Below are 23,746 nucleotides of genomic sequence, written 5' to 3'. Positions count from 1 at the left end.
AATACTGTTAGACTTTGTAACTTTGTTATTTAGTATTCATCTCTGCTTATATATAAATATAAATATATAAATGTTGTTTTTTGTTTTTTGAAAAATGATCCAATCCTTTGGCTCAAAAAACGTAAATGATCCGAACGGTGAATTTTGTGATCCGTTGCACCACTAGTGTGAGTGTGTTGTCCTGTGGATCAGAATCATCAGTTGTTGTCCACTTCCTCATGGTGTGTGTGTGTGTGTGTGTGTGTGTGTGTGTCTCAGGGATGAAGAGGCTCCTGCTAAGATTGCTGATGAAGACGCAGTGAAGCCCGATGGCTGGTTGGATGAGGAGCCGGAGTACATCAGCGACCCCGAAGCCCTCAAGCCTGAGGACTGGTAATGCATTCTCCATTACATCACAAGACAAAAAAACGGTTTTAATATTAATAAATAACGTTGGTCTTATGCACAATTACTAAAAATCAAACAAAACTAATACTTGTTTGTCTTATCAAAATATTACTTTTTCCAGCTCTGGAAAAACTCAAGTTTACAAACTCATAAGCCATGAGAGTAGGGGAAATATTACTATTTGTATTATTATTAAAAACGGCTCTTTTTAGTGTTGGGAATATATAAAAAATATTTCAATGTTATTCAAAAGTTGGATATGTAGTACATTCTACTTTACCAGTACACTCACATAAAGCAATACTATGTTTTTTGCAAAATGTAAATATTATCGGCCAGCTGTTTATATAAAGCAGCTTTATCCACACACATACAGACTGCACATTGTGATTAACCTCGATGACTTTTAGTACTGCGAAGTTAAAGTCTTACACTTAAAAAATCAATTTTTGACATTTGTGAATCGATGCGAATCGGTAGAAGATAGAATCACGATTCATATATGAATCGTTCTTTCCCACAACCCTAATATATACTATATAGCAAGCCTCACCTGTGTGTTTGTATCGTCACATGTTACTATATTATCGTACAGCAGTAATCTGCTAAATGCGGCGTGAAGACATTATGAACATTAACATCATGCTTTAAACTATAAAAAGCGCTAGATTTGGGTAGAGCTGTGAGGTTTGGTGTCAGACGTTCATGTGTGAAGGCATGAGTGTGAATGTGCTACGCTGTAATGAAGATGTGGCATCGAGTGACTGACTTAAATGCAGAGATTAGGACTCCTGGGGTGGTGATCTAGATTTAATTGTTATAATTAGAGCCTTAAGCAAGAGAGCAGAGAAATGAACCTGAGCTCATCTTGTCTTCTCTCAGGGATGAGGATATGGATGGCGAGTGGGAAGCTCCTCAGATCCCCAATCCCGTGTGTGAGACGGCGCCCGGATGCGGCCCGTGGGAGAGACCGATGATCGACAACCCAAACTACAAGGGCAAGTGGAAGCCGCCCATGATCGACAACCCTAATTATCAGGTGACCACAGCATCTTATACGCCTCTTTTTACGCTCTGAGATCTTGATCAAACATCTACTGAATGATGAACATTAATATTAGAGATGCACGATATATCGGCCACCATATCGGTATCAGACGATATAAGTTCAATTACAATGTTATTGTTATCGGCCCGATAAGACAATTTGGCCGATATATTGAAGCCGATAAATCATGGATTATTTCCTTCAGCTGAGACTCTTCAGATACACACTGTTCAACATGATGGGTTTGAATTGCTTAAAAATGTTTGGAATCACTTCAAAAAAGGAAAATATGGTTAAGTGTAACATGAGCAGTGCAAGCCTGTCGGGGTTCGTACAAGCTGCTTAAAGTAGTTGAATTTGACTTTTTGACATTTAAGAACCCTGGTCTGTCATAGAGGCTACATAAAGTTATCATGAAAACATCATAATTGTGTTTGGGACATGGCTTTTAATGGTGAAACTTTTATTTTTCTAATCAGGCTCTCAAAAATTGGATTGGATTTTGATTTATTGGCTTATATATCGATTATCGGCTTTTAAATATAAAGAATTATCAGTATCGGCCAAAAAACACTGGGTATTAAATGAAGGGTGTAGCACTATGTGAGTATTAAATGAATGGTGTAACACTGTGTGTGTGTGTGTGTGTCAGGGCGTGTGGAAGCCCAGGAAGATCCCGAACCCAGACTTCTTCGAGGACCTGCACCCGTTCCGCATGTCTGCGTTCAGTGCCGTGGGGCTGGAGCTCTGGTCCATGTCCTCAGACATCTTCTTCGACAACTTCTTCATCAGCTCTGACCGCAGTGTGGCGGAGCGGTGGGCGAACGACGGCTGGGGCCTGAAGAAAGCTGCCGAGGGGGCCGCCGAGGTAACTAACACCACCTCTTCTCTCGTGTGTGTGTGTGTGTGTGTGTGTGTGTGTGTGTGTGTGTGTGTGTGTGTGTGTGTGTGTGGTGTAGTAGCTCATATGGACACGTTTCCTTTCATGAATACTACAGCTGTGTCCCAAATGACGCACTATACACCATGTACTCAACCATGTAGTGTATGCATTTTTTTATACATTTATTTTGTCTGATAGCCCCTCCCCCTCCGCTATGTAATGAAAGCTGCGACAGTGCATGAAGTGGCCAACGTTCCACACTTCGTTTTTTCCGGTTAAATAAGTGCATCATCCGGGTACTTAAAGTGCACTTTCTCTTTTTATAATTCTCAGTGTGAATGCACTACTTGCACTGTCTACTCTATACCTCAAAACAGCATAGAATAGTGCACAGTAAATACATATTAAATTTGACAATTTGTGTTTTTGTCATTATTAGTTTCTAGGCTGCTACAATAAGCACTTATGAGGAAGGATTAGTCACTAGATTTGCCGAGATACATCTATTACATTATTCAATAATACAATAAAAAGTGCAGTTCAAATATAGTTCCTTAATTCACCTCTTCTATGAGAAGACCATTTCTAAAATTCATTAAGATATTTTGGTAACACTTTACAAAGAGGTTCATTGGTTAACATTAGCTAATGTATTAACTAACATGAACTTACCACGAGCAATCCATTTTTCTGTATTTGTTAATCTTTGTTAACGTTAGTTAATAAAAAATCCAGCTGTTTATTCGTTTTAGTTCACAGTGCATTAATGTTAACAAGATTTATTAGTAAATGTTGAAATTAACATTAGCAAAGATTAATAAATGCTGTATACATGCAGTTCATTATTAGTTTAACTATGTTGTTAACTAATAAACCTTATTGTAAAGTGTTACTGATCCTTTTGGAGGCATAACATCAAAAACTGTCATGATAACATGATGAAGTAAAGCCTGATGAAAAGAGTGATATTCCTGAGAAGAAAACGATGTCAGCGGCTCTGATTCGGTCTTATTTCTCTCTCGTTGAGCATTAATTACATGCAGAAACCAACATTTCTGACACATGGTTCTGTAAGCTCACTGTAGATGTAAGTTAATGCACAGCCGTTCACGTGTACACCTGTGAAAATATTAATGAACATCTTCAATAACTTTTTAAGCTTATTTTTCATAAGCCGTTTGAGTTACTCAGTGTGGATGAACCGTGTTTGTTGAAGAGAACTAATGCGACGCAGAAACCCTGACTAAACCAACACTAGTTTCTGACCCGTTAAAGCGCCTGTCGGAGGGAATCTTCTCATTGGAGAACGACACGGTCTCATGAATAATGAGTGATTGAGTCATCGATGTACTGTCCTGCAATCAAACATCAGGTCCTGTGACACTGACACGAGGACTCATTTAAACCTGGGCGATGGGAAAAAAAAGTATTTGACTGACATGTTTTTTCTTTTCAGCAAATCTGTTTATGATTTAATCAAAAATGAAGGCATGAAACATTAACAACTTAATTAATCTTTTAACAGTTTCTATAATTTTTTTGGTAAACAAATTGCTGCACAACAGAGATTTAGTGTTAAAATAACATGGAAGAAAAAGTGATAATTCCTTTAAAAAAATGATTATATTATTATGATTAATACTTTGAATACTGTACAATAGTATTATGAAGACCGTTTGAGTTTTTGTGTATGATATGATAAGGCGCTTTAATATTGACAGACGCTAGTCCATATGATGGTTTGTTTAACAGGACTGCCATACATTCCACGTTTCTGTCCTCTCTTTCCTCATTGTGGGAATCATGAAGCTCTTCATGGGGTGTCGTGTAGAGCGGCGGGGGTCGTGGTTACAGTCACATGACTGATCCACACATGAGCGAGGGCCAATCAGCACACTGTCTCCAGCTCCGTGAGCGCAGTGTACTCTGGGATTAGCCGGATTTCATGAGAATTCCTCCTGTGCAAATGCCTTTTCCCCCAAAGCTGGATTCCAGGCATTCCTTGCGTGTTAACCTCGAGGGCCGGCTCTGTCCCCCCGGCTACAGGACCTGAGAGAAGCCTGCGGCTCCATGCTGTGTTTGTGGCCTGTTTGAGAATCGACAGAGGCCTGTTCCCCGGCGTGAGCGAGCCTGAACCGCTCGTCACATGGCCTAAAGATTTGATTGGAGGGTTAACAGTGCAATCAGGGGTTAATAACTTAAAGAGACAGTTCACCCAAAAATCTAAATTCTCTCTTTAATAATCCTCATGTTGTTTTAAACCAGTAAGACTTTTGTTTCTCTTCAAATCACATAGGAATGTTTTATTTAGGCTTTTATTCACTTCGATTATTCGCATCGATCAATGCACATAAAGCATGTCACATAGTAAAGCGATGCTGAAACGAGCACAAGAGCCAGTGAGGTGTGTGTTCACATGTGAGCTTCTGCATTCACTGTGTTTGATGTGCTCTGTGCATGTGTGTTTATCAGTGTTTGTTTGAGAAAAGGCTCGCATTAAATACGTTCATCGCATAAACAAATCTTTCTGACATAAAAATCAATGAAAAATATCTTAATTCGCATTTTAAAGATGAACGAAAGTCAACTTTATATCCTTGATTTCAGACTATGATGCGCTTTATCCAGATGACTGCTGTCATATTCATGTGTACTAAATGTGTAATTATCATTAGCTGGTCTTTATGTGAGAAACTGTTGCTTACAGTGTTTGTGTGTTACATGAGCTTGTTTATTTGTGAATAAAGATACTATAGTCGGATTACAGACTTTATACAGATTTCTTTGAAGTTCAACATTTTTCAGATCGATTCAGTTTCAATTTTTTTATTTCTAGTTTTGTGAATATTGCATAAAAATGGTTGATTTAATTTGTTTAATAATAATAATAATAATTTTCCGTCCGCTGTCTCGATTGGGTGTTTTATGTGTTCGCTGACACCTTGAGTTCCTGGAGCTTTCTACTCTTATTAATGATGATGAAAACACATGAGGCTCTTGTCCATGCGTGTGAGTAAAGTGTGTGTGTGTGTGTGTTCACAGCCGGGTCTGATGACTCAGATGATAACGGCTGCTGAAGAGAGACCGTGGCTCTGGGTCGTGTACGTCCTCACTGTGGCTCTGCCTGTGGTGCTCATCATCGTCTTCTGCTGCACTGGGAAGGTGTGTGTGTGTGTGTGTGAGAGAGAGTGTGTGTGTGACCTGAGTGTTGACCTGTAGGGTAACTGTGTTCCTGTGTCTCACAGAAGAGCTCGCCGTCCACAGCTGCTGAATACAAGAAGACCGACGAGCCTCAGCCAGACGTGAAGGATGGAGCTGAGGAGGACGAGGAGCCCAAGGAGGAAGAGCCAGGTCTGACATACACGCACGCACACACACACACATCTCGCACACATCTCACTTAACTGTTAAAGGTGCAGTGTGTGATGTTTAGCAGCCCTAGTGGTGAGGTTGTGAACTGCACCTAACAGAAGTTACGGTGGTCGACAGGAAGTGATGTCGTCGTCTCAGACGGCAGAGAGTAGCCAGTTCAGCAATGAGGTTTCTTTACAAAGATAAATTAAGAAATTGTTTACTTAATTATTCTATAAAACGATGTTATTGGGAATATTATTGTGACTTGTTCATCATTGTGTCAGTGTTTTGTTCGCTGACTTTAGCTGAAGCTTCTCTGCATGAAGAACAACACAGTGACGAAACGCGTTTGTCCGCTCAGGGCCACCGTAGAAACATGTGGATGTAAGGAGACCCGCGGTGTGTGTAGAGAGAAATGCTCATTCTAAAGTAATAAAATATTACACACTGCACCTTTAATCTCTTCATCTGCTCAAATGTGAGCGTCACAGTAACTGCATCAGACTCTTCCTCATGCTGGTTGAGCTGTGTTATCTGAACTGTGTGTGTTCCTCAGAAGTGAAGAAGAGTGAAGAAGAGGAGGACTCGACAGGAGAAGCGGAGGATGCCGAGAGCGAGCACAAAGACGACAGCACATCTCATGAGGTAAAGCCTGGACACACCGAGTCTGAAGCAACTGCACTTTAATACACTTTAACATTTCAGTGGCTCTTTTAACCCTGTAGAGCCTGACACGTGAAATAATGCTTAACGAAATGGTTGAAATGGAAGTTTATTAAACCTTAAGACAAAATCAATGTTTTTGATTATCAATGCTGCATTATATTCATGTCGCACACAAGGTTGTGTGATATCATCTGCGATTTAATATCGTTATTGTCTTTTTAACAATGTGCAATCTGACATTATCCAGAATGTCCCTCACTTCACTAAAACACATCTAGAGTTGCACTCGTACACTACATGTAGTCTAGTAGGTGAGACTAGTGCACTTGTCACACTTTCACTGCGTGATTTACTCCAGTAAAATCCTTTTATAATGACCTCAATATTCAACATAAGGGGCAAAAATACCTCTCTATGTCTTTATATTTATTTAATATAGTTATATATATAATATCAGCATGATTACGAATGTGATATTGATTTTATAAAACAGTTCAATAGAAGTTAATATTAAGTGACTTACATTTTAGACACAATATCGCCTGTTTTTGCTCTATTTCGCAAATGAAGACAGTTTGTAAGGAGTCACAGGACTGACCCATGTCTCTGAGCGACACACAGCGGTGTTCATTACTGAGTGAACCAATCTGCTGAGTGAACCAATCTGCTGAGTGAACCAATCTGCTGAGTGAATGATTCAATGACTCACTCGTTACCACAGTCAAATGCTTCGGTCATTTGTTTTTGTCACTGCTGGAGCACTAAATGATATTCAGAGTCACATGACACGCTTTTAACATTAAATAAAGCACATAAACAACACCTGAGATCATCATCGCCACACTTTGTGTTTGTTGTTCCAGCGCGACGTCACAGAAACATAGAAACCGTTTCTGAAATAGGCGTTGTGTGTAGTTAGGACACGGTGACGAGCCGGTTTACTGGATTAAACATCATACACCACATATTTACTGTGATTATGAGCTTAACTGCACACATTTGATTTGTGTGTTGCATTTACATGCGTTAGTTTAGTGGCATTACTGCCGAAGCCTCATTATGAGGAGCATGCAGCCAGTGATGTCAGTCTGATGATCAGTGTGAGACTCACATCATTGTGTTCTGTCTGGATAATCCAGTCAATCTGAGGAGCTTTGTTCCAGTACATATTCATCTTCACATATCACTAACACTTGATTCCTGTGATCATAGTCATGTGTTCTCCACCCAGAACCCGTTCTGATCCTCATGCTTGTGTGTTGTGCAGAAATCTGAGGACGACGTTCTGAGAAGGTCTCCCAGAAACAGGAAAGCACGAAAGGACTGATGGACTAAAGTTCCTCTCCTGAAGCGTATGCCACCATCCCTCTCTCCTCTCCTCCTCCTCCTCCTCCTCATCCCTCGTTCCCTCGCTCTGAGAGAAGCCGGCGCTCTCAGCCAATCACACGCCTCCTCAAGCGCTCTTGAGGATGCTGATGGTCACATGACCATTGAATAGCATAGAAACTTTCTCCATAACTAAAAAGGAAACGCAATCTTTGTTACCATTCCTGAACTGATCATCTGACGCTCGCGTGTAGATCCCATTCCCCCTCTCGGCTGTCTCACACACACACAGACACACACACACACACACACTCTTCCGGACAGTGTTCCTGAACCCCAACACTAAGGCACACTTGGTATTGTGAGGTTTGCAGGCCAACAGCTTTACTCCTCAGTTCTAGAGTTACTCCAGAAGCCATAGAAGGACAAGACGATCGGATTCATGCGTTATACACACACACACACACACACACACACACACACACACACACACACACACACACACACACACACACACACACACACACACTCACACACACTCACACACACACACACACACACACACACACACACACTCACACACACTCACACACACACACACACACACACACACACACCCCTAGATTTACCATATAAACGAGATGTTTTCTGTCCCGTGAGGTTCGTGCTTTTGTCTGAAGCTCAGTGAGGCATGCTGGGAGAACGCCAGCTAGATTCGTAGTGTACTGCCTTACTTGTAGGACACGAGATTTGCTAATATGTTTTTCTGTGAATGTACTGTGAGGTTTTTTTGTGTCTAATACGTTTGTTTTTTTCAATTGTTTTTGCTATTCAAATGGACTTTTTACTAAATCATGGATTGCTGTACAGATGTGCTTCCTCTTGAACTGACTCTAACCTGTCCAGCCCACAAACAGCAGGTCAGCTGATCATAACTGGTGAACTGTGATGTCATATCCTGTCCAGCAGCAGCAGCAGCAGCTTCCCATCTCACTGAACCAATCACGTTCACACACCACGAGAACGAGGACTAAGCGACCGTTCAATCGAAGATATTTCCAATTCAGATGTGTGAGGGTGAATCTCACCAAGTGTCCCGCTTCAGCCGAGTGATGCGTCACGAGTGATGCCTGTTTCAGGACGGTTATGATTTGCGTTTGACATGACGAGCACACTGCAGAGATGCTTTAACATTTAAATCATGTGCTTAAATGGTTTAAACTGCTTGTCCGGTGAAGCGTGTAGACGTGAAGTGAGATTCACCCTTGATTCGCTCTGTTTTCTAGTAAGTGTCACTCAGAGAGAGCGTGACACGATGTCCTGGGTGTTCACTTCGACTCCGCCCCTAAACCCCCAAAGACACGAGAAAGGCACTATGAGGGGCTCGTACCCTGATCTGAAGTGAGCTAGCGCGCGTCGTATCGCTAGCGTTCTTAAAGTTACTTGTTTATACTCTCGATATGGCGAACTACTGCGTGGAAGCTGCCATACGTGAGCTCTACCCCGAGACTAATGAAGAGTTGGCACTTTCTACGGTAACTGAGGGACAACACACACACCACACACACACAGGCTAACAGCTGCTGCGCTGCTACGCTAATATCTGATACACGTCCCGTCTGTCTGTCTGTCTGTCTGTCTGTACACCTGTGATCTGGGCTGCTTTTCTTTCTTTCTTTTCTGTTTTCTTTGTCTCTTGGATTACCATTGTGTCACATGTAGGTGATTGATGGATAGAAGGATGGAAAACCAATGGAGTGTGTGATTTTACTGGCATCTGTGAAGATCATGAGTCTGGATGATGATGAGTCTGGACCGTTTGGGAAAAATCCATCATGTTACTCACAAACTAAAATAAACTGATTTGATGAACGACAGGTGTGTGTGGCTCTGTGTGTCCTGCTTTACTTGTGCATTAGTGGATGACATCACTGATGTCAGTGTGAATTATACAACATGTTGAGTGTTTGAAGGGGGATGTGCTTAACTAGCATTAGATCTGAAGTCCTTGTTACATGTACTTACCATAGTAATAACAGTAAATTATGCAACTAATCCTACCCTAACCCTATAGTAAGTACATGTTGTTAATTAATATTACTCGGTACTTAAATATATAATTACACTTTAACAATGACACCTTAAAATCAAGTGTAACCCAATAAAGTGTAACCGGATATTGTTAGTGTAATTACACATAAGTACTGAGCAAAAGTGATGTCCTTACTGTAGGATTTGATTAATATAATGTTTAGTTATTACTGTAGTAAAATGTAGGACACTGTAAAATTGTGTTTCTAAAGTTTCATTCTCCATCCCTAATATAATATTTTATTAAAAGGAAGTTCACCCTTTTATGAATGATTACACAATACACACACACACACTCACACACACTAACTCTCACATTCACTCTCACTCACTCACACACACTAACTCTCACACACTAACTCTCACATTCACTCTCACTCACACACACTAACTCACATTCACTCTCACACACTAACTCTCACATTCACTCTCACTCACTCACACACACTAACTCTCACATTCACTCTCACACACTAACTCTCACTCACACACACTAACTCTCACATTCACACTCTCACACACACACACACACACACACACTAACTCTCACTCACTCACACACTAACTCACTCACACACACTAACTCTCACATTCACTCTCACACACTAACTCTCACTCACACACACTAACTCTCACATTCACACTCTCACACACACACACACACACTAACTCTCACTCACTCACTCACACACACACTCACTCACTCACACACACTAACTCTCACATTCACTCTCACACACTAACTCTCACTCACACACACTAACTCTCACATTCACACTCTCACACACACACACACACACTAACTCTCACTCTCTCTCACTCACACACACACTCACTCACTCTCTCACTCACACACACAAACTCACATTCTCACTCACTCACACACACTAACTCTCACATTCACTCTCACTCACTCACACACACTCTCACATTCACTCTCACTCACACACACTAACTCTCACATTCACTCTCACTCACTCTCACACACACACACTCACTCACATTCACTCTCACACACACACACACACACACACACTAACTCTCACTCACTCACTCACACACACACTAACTCACTCACACACTAACTTTCACTCTCACACACACACTTGTCAATGATTCACAGTCTGAATGTCAGATGAGAAGTTCATCTGTGGATGTGAAACATGATCTGACATTGTTTTCTGATATAGAGATTAATGACACGCTGTGACACAGACGGAAATGTCATAGAAATGTGATGTTAAAGTGTTCTGATAATAACCACTGTCTCCTGCTGACCACTCTTTAATACAGAGGGCTTCCCCCATCAGACGTGCATATGAACTGATAGCAAATATATAGATAAATGAATATATTTATGAGCATGTGACCTCAGACGTGTGTGTGAATGTGTGTATGCTTATTATCCTGTCAAACTGGACCTAGAAGACGAGCAGACCGGTGATGTTCGGACACTTCAGGCCCTGCAAATAATAAAACGACGATAAACTGTTCAAAACGAACACTTGTGTGAACCTGAGGGGAACTGACGTCATCCACTATTCAGACATCAGATGTGTAGTTCTGAGAAGAAGAAGAAAAAACATTTGTGTGAAAGATATTTTGTAAATTTAAAACAATGAGGTTTAGACCCTGGCCATGTCCACACTAATACTAGCTGCTAATACTTTTCGTCTGAAAACGTATATTTTTCTCTCCGTCTTGGCCTTCCGTCCACACTGAGACGGCGCTTTTAATAATGAAAACGAAGCTTTTTGGAAAACGCTCTCCAAAGTGGACACATTTAAATACATGAAATATAGCGAGTCCAGTCTAGGCCACTCACTGGTTTATCTGAGGACAGTGGAAACTCCTAACTCTAGACTCGTATCTCTAGCGCTATCTGTGGAAACTGCCTGGCACGGAGAACTGGATCCATAAATACTGGATTGATTTAAAAATAGCTCTCCGAGATGCGAATCGCCGATCTCAGCAGTTATTGGGTGAAAGGAAGAGCTATTTCTGGAAGTGAGTTTCATAACTGAGTTTCACACAATCAGAGCAGCGCTGGGTCATTACCGTCATTACACGGAGACCGTAGAAGTTCTGCAAACACTTCCGGTTCTTCCAGATAACCAGTGTTTTCATCTCACAGAAACAGGGGAACATCCTTTACTGTCTATGGGAACATCCCAGTCCCGCCGAATCAAGAGAGCAGCCGGAAAATAGTGTTACAGAAGCTTTCTATTTCAGATAAACGCTGTTCTTTTGATCTTCCTATTCAGCAAATCCTGAAACAAAAATGTAAATAATTGTTTTCAACATTGATAATAATCATAAATGTTGTTTGATCATCAAATCCTCATTATTAGAATGATTTAGAATGAAGGATCATGTGACACTGAAGACTGGAGTAATGATGATGACAATTCAGCTTTGATCACAGGAATAAATTACACTTCACTATAATATAGTAAAGTGTAATCTATTCCTGTGATCAAAGCTGAATTGTCATCATCATTACTCCAGACATTACAAAATTATTGTAATGTAAAACATCTGTTTTCTATGTGAATATATTATATTCACATAGAAAACATATGTTTTACATTACAATGATATTTCACAATATTGCTGGATTATATATATATATATAAATGCAGAAAATGCCACCTTGGTGATCATCAGAAGAGACTTCTTTTAAAACCTTCTTACCGACCCCAAACTTTTGAACAGCAGTGTGTATATATATCTCTATATATATTTATATATAAGAGCTGCAGATGATGCAGTTTTTAACAGCTGTAGCAGAAATACTGTGAGCAGAAACATAGATTTTGCTAAAACGCAGCAGAAACGAGAATGCAGTAAATAATTGTCCTCTGAGTGTGTGACCTAACCAGGTTTGTGACACATGGCACCTTAATTACACGGCTAGTTTTTTCCCATTTATATCCCATTATTAATTAGCATATTAAGAGCATATTACAATGTTATAAATTTTTTTAAATTATTTTATAGATGGCAAGGGAAGACAAAATACTTTTACTAATTTGTTTTGATGAGAGTTTTGATTATAGATTATGTACGTTGTTTGTTTTTAGTAGTTTATTACTTTGACCATGATTTCTGTGAACATATAAAAATGGTCCGTACTGTTCTTAAGAGGTAAACACATGTGTTTTCTCAGTCAAGGCCAATGTGTTTATGGAAGCTTGTTTACGACACAGAATAAAAAAGGTAATTGCGACTTTTTATCTCACAATTCTGACTTTTTCTCGCTCACAATTGCGAGTTTACATCTTTACTTCTTTTTATCTCAGAATTGCGTAATATAAAGTCAGAATTGCGAGATGTAAACTCACAATTGTGAGATAAAAAGAAGTAAAGATGTAAACTCGCAATTGTGAGCGAGAAAAAGTCAGAATTGTGAGATTAACAGTCGCAATTACCTTTTAAAATGTTTTATTCTGTGGTGTAAACAAGCTTCAATAAATATGTGCCATATAAGTACACTGTAAAAAAGTAGGTCTATTGTTGGTTTAACCTAAAAAAGTCAGTGACCTGGTTGCCTTAAAATTGAGTTAATTGAAATAAAAAATTTGAGTTGATACAACAAAGGAGATTGGTATAATAAAAAGAAACTCAAAATATTGTGTTAGGCCGATCTGAAGCACATTAATCAGCCTAAGTTCATTTGACAAAAGATAAAAAGTTGTGATAACAAATCATGAAAATATTGTATTGTGTAAATGTGTTGTATAAATATTGTGTAGGTGTCTAAATGTAAAATAATAATAATAGCCTGATGAAACACCAGGGCCTGTAATGAAGCCGGTTTAGGAGGATATCCAGGTGTGTTAGTTTGCTCCAACCCTGAGTTTTAGGCACTATGAAAGTGGTTTGGCTTTTAGCGTGTTCATCGCCATAGTAACTCGCGCTCCACGGCTAACCTGGTCCGGGTCAGGTGATGTTCCAGGTGAGAGGGCTCAAACCGAACCTGGACCAATCAGCTGTGAGCAAAGTGTCACATGTCTGATGAGTCACTCCACCTGTTTCTACTCCACATTAAAGATCACTACACAGCAAATGATTTTTATAGACAAAAGTATTTAGAATAATAATTTTGTATGATATAGATATTATTTATGTAATTATTATACCCTTATATCACGATCACGCATGTACACTTTTAGTTTATCAATTATTGTTACGCAGTTTAAATGAATAAATATATAAAGGTAATATAAATATGCTTTAGAATCATTAAAGCGATAAAATGACATGATCTTAAATGTTCAATTCTCTCTATACTTTTCTCAACTGTATAAACTAACTTCACAACTTTTTCTTTAGTTGTCCTCTTTCATAGACAGATATTTTCTGCTTGCTGTGTAAATCTGATTAAATTCTTAATATTCTTCAGTCTGGTGATATTCTGCAGAAGTGAGAAGTGAATCTCATTTTCATTCTTTCTTAGCCTGTGATTGGCTGTCCACTGCTGATGTCACTCCTGAACTCCTAAACTCAGGATGAAAGCCAGAGAGAGTGGATGATCAGCATCATGGTCTCTGCAAACCGGTTGGATTGGTTTGGTTTTGACAACTCGAAACTAATCCTGTAACCCGGGGTTTGTTCAACTACCGTCATGGTACAGGCCCCTGGTCTAACCTCTTAATATTCATATCCAGTTGAGAGAAATATTAACTTTTTTTTTTGGGTAAATATTGGTAAAAATTCTTTGATGACTATTTTGTTTAAATATGTTTAGGATTTTTTCTTTTATTGTTTTATGTGTTTACATTTTTTTATTGTTTAAATGTGTTTAGGATTTGTTCTTTTGCAACGTCTGCCTCGAAGGAAATTAATCATTGTTCCAATTCCAAAAAAATTACACTGTAAAAAAAAGTTTTGTTGGTTTGACTTAAAGTTATCCTGGTTGCCTTCACATTTTGAGTTAATACAACAAATGAGATCGGTTTAATCAATAGAAACTCAAAATATTGTGTTATCTGAACCACATTAATTACATTAAGTTGATGTGACAAAAGATACAAAATTGTGATAACAAATCATGAAAAAAAAAATATATATATATATATATATAGCCTATATATCTTTTTTCTTTTTTTTGACAGTGTATTGTCTGGACCTCCACTGGGAAGGAAATATAGAGACCGGAGCTCTGGGAACTTTAATCGAATAATAAACCCTTCACAAACTATAGTGGACAGAGAGGAGCCTGGTATGGAATATCAATATCCTACGAATTTATAAATAAGTAGATATTTGTTTAAATAACCACATTTTCTGCCAAAATGCATTAGTTAATAGTTGTTGCTACTGTAAAATCCTAATGGTGGCAAAAAACAACAACACACAAAAAAAACATTATCTACCACAATTTCATCTTTTCGATCTAGGCTGCATTATTTCCCACCTTTTAAAACTCGAAGAGTAGTAGTAAGGTGTGAGAACAATAAGGCATATCGCATGTGCTGAGGAATGTGTGAGTGTGAGTGTGTGTGTCCAGCGATTGCTCGGGTGACCTGTCACTCACAGCGCGCGCATAAAAAAACTGAGGAAAAAAAGAAAAAACATAGTTACAAGATGGCGACCAGCAACTGCCCGAAGACTGGAAAACAATAGAGACAGCGCAGCAGGGCAGAGTTTACTCCTCCACCGGTCGCTTTCTCGGGTTCGTGTCGAGCTCTACCGGAGCACAGGAGGCGGTTGTGTGAACTTCAAGACTTTTAACGCGCTTTTGAAAGAAAGTGAGTTTATAATGCTTTGTTCGAGGGCTAGTTAGCATTCCGGCTAAGCTACATCCGTAGCTGTAATGTAACTGTGAGGATCAGCTGTTAGCCGCGCTGCTACTTTAAAAGTTACTTTTACTGCTAAAACTCGCTTGTAACTCTCCGAGTCTGTGTTCTAGGGCGGAATGGATGTAATGTACACGGTTTAAAACAGCACTTTCTAACCTTTCGTCGATGGGGTTTTATCTCAAGTGCGTCTTTTGTCAAACTAAAACTGTGAGGCGAAAAAAACGTTTATTTTTAAGTTGTTGATTTTTTGTGTGTGCTGTTCTTGCTCGATTTAACGACGTGTTGTGAACAAATAAGCCTAAACGTGAGGTAAATATTAGTGTAAAGGGTTTAAATAGAAACTCCTCAAAGTAAAACTTATGAGTCCTTTCAAACTTTCCTATAAATTACATTCATGTCTAAACAAATGCAACTTCTAAAATGAATAATTTATCAGTGTTTGTGAAGTCTTTCATTCATAAAACCGCGGTTTTAACTTCATTCTGTCTTGTGTCAGGACCCTAGACTTGAATACATTTCAGTAATCAGTGTAACGTTAGTTAAAAGCAAACTTTACACGCGTTATTTCTGAATATCAGCGCTCTCGTCTGAACTATGCGCCGAGTCTTTTGTTGTGTAAGGAGGAGATAGTGCAGATAATGGAGTCAGTGGAGTGTGTTTTGTAAAGAGACGCTCGCGAACACGAACGGGACGATCAGTGTGAGAGTTGCTGCCAGTATCCAGACGCGTTGTGACGCGGATGATGGCGGATTATGTGGTGCCGCGGCACAACGCGGTGATGGAGCGGCTGCGGCGGCGCATCGAGCTCTTCCGCCGGCATCACACGGGCTGCGAGAGCCGCTACCAGAGCCACGCGGTGGAGCGGCAGGAGATGGAGAGGCAGCAGACCTTCGCGTTGCACCAGCGGTGCCTGCAGACCAAGGCCAAGCGGTCGAGCAAGCACCGACAGCCCGCGGCAGCGAGCGCGGAGCCCGCGGGGCACAGAGGCACCAGCGCCGGGGGAGGCGCGGAGGAGCCCGGGGAGCAGAGCAGGAACAACACGCTGATCGCGGTGAGTGTGTGTGTGTGGAAGGGCTTGTGAGGTTCCTGTGGGTCACATGACTAGGTTCAAATCTCATATGTGACCCTGGACCACTAAACCAGTCACATATGTAAAAAAAAATTTTTTTTTGATATTTAAATATCATCTGAAAGCTGAATAAATAAGCTTTCCATTGATGTGTGGTTTGTTATGATAGGACAATATTTGGCTGTGATACAACTATTGAACATCTGGAATCTGAAGGTGCAAAAAAATCTAAACATTGAGAAAATCTCCTTTAAAGTTGTTCATTAATGTTGGTGATTGTGCTGAATTCACTCACAAAAGTAAATTTTATATATTTACAGTAGGAAATTTACTAAATATCTTCATGGAACATGATCTTCACTTAATATACTAATGATTTTTGGCATAAAAGAAAAATCGATAATTTTGACCCATACACTGTATTGTTGGCTATCGCCACAGATATACCAGTGCGACTCGAGACTGGTTCTGTGGTCCAGGGTCACTTATGGCTTGATTTAGACACTAACCTCTTGAGCTTTACAACATCTAGGAGGACATGTGAAGTGTTGATCAGACTATGACCAACTAGCGGTCAGTCAGGTGGCATCAGTCTTACTCTTTAGCATTAAATTAGACCATTTTTCTATGTCACTGACTTAAACTTTGTGAACTAACTAAAAAAATGTGATGACTAACTCGTAAGACTAGTCTTAGCAGTTTCAGCATCTGGCATCAGGTGCAGAGCATCTGCAGGTGTGTGTGTGTGTGTGTGTGTTGGCACTGGCAGCAGCAGGCGCTGAGGTCATGTGACCCTGACACGAGCACGCGCCCTGCACATGTCACATGACCAGCTCTGTGCAGAGAGTGTGTGTGACACAGATGTTGTGAGTGATCACCTCATGCCTGGGTTTGTTTGTTTGTTCACTTTCCGAGCTCTCTCAGATCATCCCTGTTTCTGTGTTCTTCTGTCGGGCAGATTCACTTTTAGTCCAGAAATAGTCAAGTGTGAATGTCATAGCGTTAGATAAATTATATAACTAAGAAATATTTAGCAATATTTTTTTAATTGTTACAATTAAACAACTAATAAAAAATAGTAGTAAGAAAAAAATGCACTAATAAACTCGAACAATCATTTAGCGTTTATTTCTTATACTTGTCAAATGAGTTTAATGAGTTTAACAAATTCAACATGTTTAGCAGTTTGTGCAAAAAATAATACAAATGATCTAGTGCAGTTCTGAAATTAAAGTCGGCATGAAAGGGAAGTTGTGCTGGTCTTTTCTCCTCTATTGTGTCGTATATCCCGAGGGAAACGCTTCAGGAACAAGAACAAATGTGGGCGGGGCTTGATTGTGTCTGTGGGGAATTGATTGGATGGTTGTGGTTTGCTATTGGCTGATCTCATGTGAGTGACAGGTTATAGCTCCGCCCTCGTCATCAGAGAAGAGAAGAGATGCTGCAAGAGGAACTTATTTAGTCGAGATTATTAACACTATAATGATGATGTGCACCGATAAATCATTTACAATAAACACTGAAATGTTCCATAAAACACATGTTGATTTCGTGGTGACTTTATAAACAGGGGTCCTGTGACTTCCTTCCCACGTTGTTCTCTGTAAAGTTATTGCGACAGGGCTATTGATTGAAACGGTGGCACTGAGAGCAGTGTATAATGATGAAAGCTGCTGAAACTGATGGCTTGTAGTGCTTGTAGTTTAGCAGGACTAACACACTGCGGACCGTAGGCCATGAGCAACACTGCAGAGAGAGAGAGGTCATGAGTGCAGACTTATAACATTAAACTTAGACTGTGCAGCGAGAAACCAGCAAACACAGCTGATCAGAGCATGGTGTTGATGAATGAAGCCATATATAACATCTGTAACATCTGCTAGCAGGTTCATTCCCTCTCGAGCACATCTGGTGAATCCAGCATGAGGACCGGCCTTCAGTTCGGGCTTACGGTGCTGTTGTGTACTGGTGTGTTTGTAACGTCAGCTGACTTCAGTGTCGAGGGTTATATTACTCTAGAGATGAGCATGATTCAACGACAGCCCAAGCCAATCTCTTTTCTTTTTGTATAAGTTGTAGTCAGATGTGTAGCTAGCTATGGAAGATTGTTTCCAACGCAGAATAAAACATTGTAAAAGATAATTGCGAATTTTTTTTTTTTTATTCTTTCTTTTTTTATCACAATTGTTTACATCTCAAAGTTCTAAAGTCAGAATTGTGAGAAACTTGCAATTGCGAGTTATAAAGTCCAATTCTGAGGAAAAAAAAGACTGACTTTATATCAGGCAATTCTGAGAAAAACAGTCAGAACTGTGAGATGAAACGCGAGATGATTATTTTTTTATTTTATTCTGTGTCGGAAAACGGTCTTCCTTAGCTAGCTGATCTCGCTAGCAGTTTAGCTATCTCTCCCAGTGCGGCTCTCCTCAGACCGCGGCTCCACTACTGCACTTGATCTGTGGTCAGCCGTTTTCTTTAAAATCACCATGATCTCAAAACTGACAATTCTAAATTATTTAAAAATAATTATATAATGCTGCAGTTTTTACAGGGCTCAACATTACCGGTTGTCATAAAACATACCAGCACAAACACAAAACTACATTTTGGGAAATGATTGCAATGCTGATTGTGTTCAAGTCCAGAACAGGGATCGGCCAAAGTTAAAAAAGGTTGCAGATCGTGAGTTTGGAGATCTTGATTCAAACACACACTCGATGTTATTCCTAAATGACAGCGATTCGGCTCTTATGTCTATTAACCCTTTGATAACAGGGACGTTCAGATCTGTGTTCTGATCCAGAGAGCCGTTGATATGAAACCACTTCATACAAGTCTTTTCAACCTCACCATATCGTTATTTCTGTCTTACAATAGTTCAGATTATCACAGAAGCACTGGGATAGAAGTTTATAGTTCAGATATAAACACTGATGTCTTCGGTAGCGATTAAAATAGAGTAAATCACCTTCTGAAAGTAACTTGAGGCTGTAAATAAAGATTGCATCAATTACACCAGTAGGTGGCGGCAAGCGATACATGTATTTGTCATTGAATTCATTCGAGAGATTCGTTGGAAAACACTGATTCATCCAGTAATGAAACAAGTGAAGACTTTGAGTGAGTCATTGAATCATTCACTCAAAGTTAAAAAAATATATTTTTCATTTATCTGCAATTGTGCCGTTCTACCTCGTAACCTTTAAACATTAACGTGTCCCTTCCGCTCGCTATACTTCATCTCTGATGGACTATACAGTTGCAAAACGGCCGGACGAGTGTCAGTCCAGAGATTAGCATACAGCACTTTCTACAATCCAATCAATTCTCCATAGACCAAATCAGAGCCTCTCTTCCCCTCTTCACAGATAATCATCACAGTAGGAAAGAAAAGGCAAATGGCATTTCCACTTCACGCTGACTTTATAGCACCCATTGTGTTGAGAACGCAGACCTCCTGCGCGCACATCTAACACAATAGCATGATGTTTAATAGTTTGCATGGCTAGAAGTGAAGTTTACAGAGCGGTGGCTGAAACACACTGAGCTACGAGGATTCATTTCATGAACCGGGTCAGTAATAAACTAAGCCTGAACTCATAAACCGAACACTTGTACATGACATATCTAAACATCTGAGCTCATTTAATATCAAGCAGGGATTGCCTAGTCCTACCGCACTTCACCACTCCGTCTAGATCTGATCCGTCCATCAGTCATTCACTCACTGCAGTTTTCCCTGTGGGAATGTTTCGACATGCTGGGATGTAGTCATACTGAGGCTGTGGCCGTCCTGCCAAACCTCCTGTGTGTGTGTGTTCTCGTCACCAGCACAATGCAGCTTACAGGAGCCGCTCTGCGAATGCGGATCTCAAGGGTGGAACTTACTTGTGTTTCTTTTAACTACAGTAAATATGGAAATGGAAAGCTTGATTCTTATAGATCAGCCTTTTAACTCTAGGTTTGTTTGTGTCGTATGGGACAGTAAAAGTGGTTTATCCACAAGTGAATCTGTATATTTACTCCCCATTGTCATCCCAGACTACATGGCGCTCATCAGATATGGTCAGGTGTGTGTGTGTGATGTGCAGAGCCGATGAGGTTTGTACGATTGAACTTCCGTTGACCATATTTGATGTGCTCTATCAATATTTATATATGATTTTAAAAAAGCCTAAATTAGGTCTGTTCATCATATAAAGCGATCGTTTGTCTTCAGAAGACTGATTAAACTGCTCAACTCATGGGTTACTGATGTCTTTATGAACTTTTTGAAGCATCAAAGTTTTGGATGAATGGACTGGTTTCATTTAAAACAATCTTTATTTGTGTTTTAAAGATGAACAAAAGGCTTATGGAATGACACAAGGGTGAGTTAAATGATGGCAGTATTTTCATTTTTGTGTGAAACTATAATTAAAGCTGTTAGGGCTGCAACAAACGATTATTTTGATAATCGATTAATCTAACGATTATTAGAACTAGGTAGGGCTGAACGATTTTGGAAAATAATCTAATTGCGATTTTCTTAACCAATATTGCGATTGCGATTTAATATGCGATTACTTTTTAAGTTCTTTATCTTCTGTATTATTCGACAAAGACAAGCAATAAATCATTGTATAGTAGGGATGGGAATCTTTAAGCACCTCATGATCTACTTTTTTTCGTAATTAATATTAATAACAGTTAAAATCTTTATTTGTGTAATTATACGTATTTTTTAAAAATAATTATTAAAAAAACATGTTAAGAATTTTAAATAGGCTATATAAACGAATATAGCTTCAAAATATAAAAGCTAGTAAATAAAGAGGAACAAAAAAAAAAACATTACAAGCAATAAACAAAGAGTGCTTTCAGTATTTAAAAGTAGGCTGTCTGAACGTTTTCCATTCAAGAGCTGTGAGTGATTTGTCTTCTCAGTTTAGATACGATAAGCTGCATTCACACTAATGCACAGATCCCTTTTGAAATATAAGATGTGGTTTGTCCTGTTGGTTTAAGATATGACTGACCGTGTTTACATTCATTTCGCATCATAAAAGCATTTTGAGATGCCAGTACATTTAACCAATAAGTCGCTCACAGCCGCATGCGCAAGCGCTCTACACAAAGCGCGCGTGAGTATTTTAAATTGAAAGCAGCCTTCTCAGTGATTTTCATATTTTTAATATATAAGCCAACTGCATTCCAAAAGACATAAATAATGCCTTAGTAAAGCATTTGTGAGGAAAATTCCGGCGGGCGAGACAGCGAACTGCAAGAGTAACATCAAGCAAAGCGGCAACCAGTGCGATAAAGCCCGCGAATGTCCTTGTAATTCGCTTAAACCTTTCCGAAATTTATGAAAGATTATTTTTCAGAAGGTTTCGTGTGTGTGTGTGAGTGAGAGAGAGAGAGAGAGAGAGAGAGAGAGAAAATACGGCTGTTTCTAAAGCACACGCAGCGTCATCACGCATCTGTTTAAAAACTAAGCTCAGACTCGATTCTGAAATTCTCTGAATATATTATTATACATTATATATTAATTATATATATAATAACATAATATCACATAAATCAAACATAAACTGTTCTTTCCTGTATGCCAGGCCTATGTGCGTAGCGTGCCAAGTTGATGCTGATGACTGCTTTTCTCTCGCGTGTCACGTGACCAGAGTGTAATCGCAGCTTTTGCGGTTTAAAAATCGCGTTTCATCATATCGCGATATTATCGCAAATGCAATTAATCGTTCAGCCCTAGAACTAGGGCTGGGCGATATGGACCAAAAGTCATATCGCAATATATTTAGGCTGAATATCGATATACGATATATATCCCGATATTTTTTCCGCAAAGTGAGAGAAAATGTTCAGTCAAAGTCAAAGCCAAATATGACGTCACAACAAGTAGTTTTATTGAAACCAACTATTTCAGTGAACAGTTGCAAAATCAAATGAATAAATAATAAACAGGTTTCTTCACCTAAGTTAGGGCTGCACGATTATGACAAAAATCATAATTGCCGATTATTCCCTTCGAATTGTAATTGCGATTTATTAATTATGATTATCAACGTTTACATTCAATATATATAGGCTATAAACTAATTTTGTGTAAACATGTTATAATTTGCCTATATATATACATACATATACATATATAACATAAATTGTAAGAATATGACTAATAGTAAAGACTAGTACTAATAAATAAACATTAGGCCTATGCTAAAGTTATTAAATAGCAGTCCCAAACTAGTTTTTGTTAATACAATGTTGGTATGAGCCACTACAGTCATTTAAAAATAAAAAAAATAACACAAAGAAAAATAGTGGCATTTTGGAGTTAATATGGAAAGGACAGTTACCATGGTGAATACACAATATTAACAATAACTGTTAATGAAACATGGAAACTGCTCCTGGTGAATAGAATGAAAATCATACCTGCATTACTTTTATTTCGTATAATTTACAACGTAACGGCGTTGCATGCTCGTAGTTTCTTTTGCACTTGATCAGTGAGGCGATACAGCGCGCGCCGCCACATTTGCGCGTGCAATTGAAGAGTGTGCGCTACGAGTACAGGATAACGGCTGACAGGACAAGAAAGTCAGTTTTTCTGAGGTGAAAAACTTTATCTCAGCGTACACTTATGTCACTGCCTGGTAGTTCCTATTGTGCTGGGTTTTCTGAAGTAGTCATGATTCGCCTCTCATAACATAACATGCTCTAAACACGCACGCAGAGTGGAAAAGGAGGAGCGGTGGAGCAAGGATCACAGCGCAAATTTGAACTATATCGATATATGCGATATGGTCTAATTCCATATCGCATTTCAAAAATATATCTATCTTTTTTATATCGATATATCGCCCAGCCCTAATTAGAACGATTAATCGACTAATCGTCGATTATTTCGCCGACTAATCAGTAAGTTTTGAACGATTATTCAGCTTTTTCAATTAGTTAAAACACTGAGTTATACATATTCTAACTATAATATATAAAAAAGAAAATCACTTCAGCTTTTGAAATGGTTTTTAATGAACTTTGAGCAACTAAACAGGTCATGCTCTTTAAGTTCTCAGATTTCTGTCCAACTCAAATCACACACAAATGTTCTCTAAGCA

At 39.2% G+C, this 23,746-nt stretch overlaps 2 protein-coding genes across 4 annotated transcripts in view; both read left to right on the top strand.

Annotated features, from left to right (window-relative positions):
• Positions 1-9,539, top strand: part of canx (calnexin) — a 24,703-nt gene extending 15,164 nt beyond the window's left edge. Inside the window, exons 9-15 of one of the 3 annotated variants that reach the window (XM_082178086.1) lie at positions 259-372; positions 1,270-1,426; positions 2,088-2,303; positions 5,361-5,480; positions 5,564-5,669; positions 6,229-6,317; positions 7,606-9,539. In XM_082178086.1, coding sequence (XP_082034212.1) covers positions 259-372; positions 1,270-1,426; positions 2,088-2,303; positions 5,361-5,480; positions 5,564-5,669; positions 6,229-6,317; positions 7,606-7,665 — 862 coding nt within the window. In that variant the 3' untranslated portion in view covers positions 7,666-9,539. Of the gene's footprint in view, positions 1-258; positions 373-1,269; positions 1,427-2,087; positions 2,354-2,397; positions 5,481-5,563; positions 5,670-6,228; positions 6,318-7,605 lie in introns of those variants that run through there. The other 2 variants (XM_082178085.1, XM_082178087.1) reach the window with 2 other exon arrangements.
• A 5,779-nt stretch (positions 9,540-15,318) lies between these two features.
• maml1 (mastermind-like transcriptional coactivator 1) overlaps positions 15,319-23,746 on the top strand; it is a 36,660-nt gene continuing 28,232 nt past the window's right edge. The window contains exon 1 of the mRNA XM_082178076.1: positions 15,319-16,610. Within this exon, the coding sequence (XP_082034202.1) occupies positions 16,299-16,610 (312 nt within the window). The 5' untranslated portion in view covers positions 15,319-16,298. The remainder of the gene's footprint in view (positions 16,611-23,746) is intronic.

This window comes from Leuciscus leuciscus (genome assembly GCF_965113295.1).
Source record: "Leuciscus leuciscus genome assembly, chromosome: 8".
NCBI classification, from domain to species: domain Eukaryota; kingdom Metazoa; phylum Chordata; class Actinopteri; order Cypriniformes; family Leuciscidae; genus Leuciscus; species Leuciscus leuciscus.
Note: the sequence above shows the minus strand (reverse complement) of the source record. Positions and strands in the feature narration are given on the sequence as shown.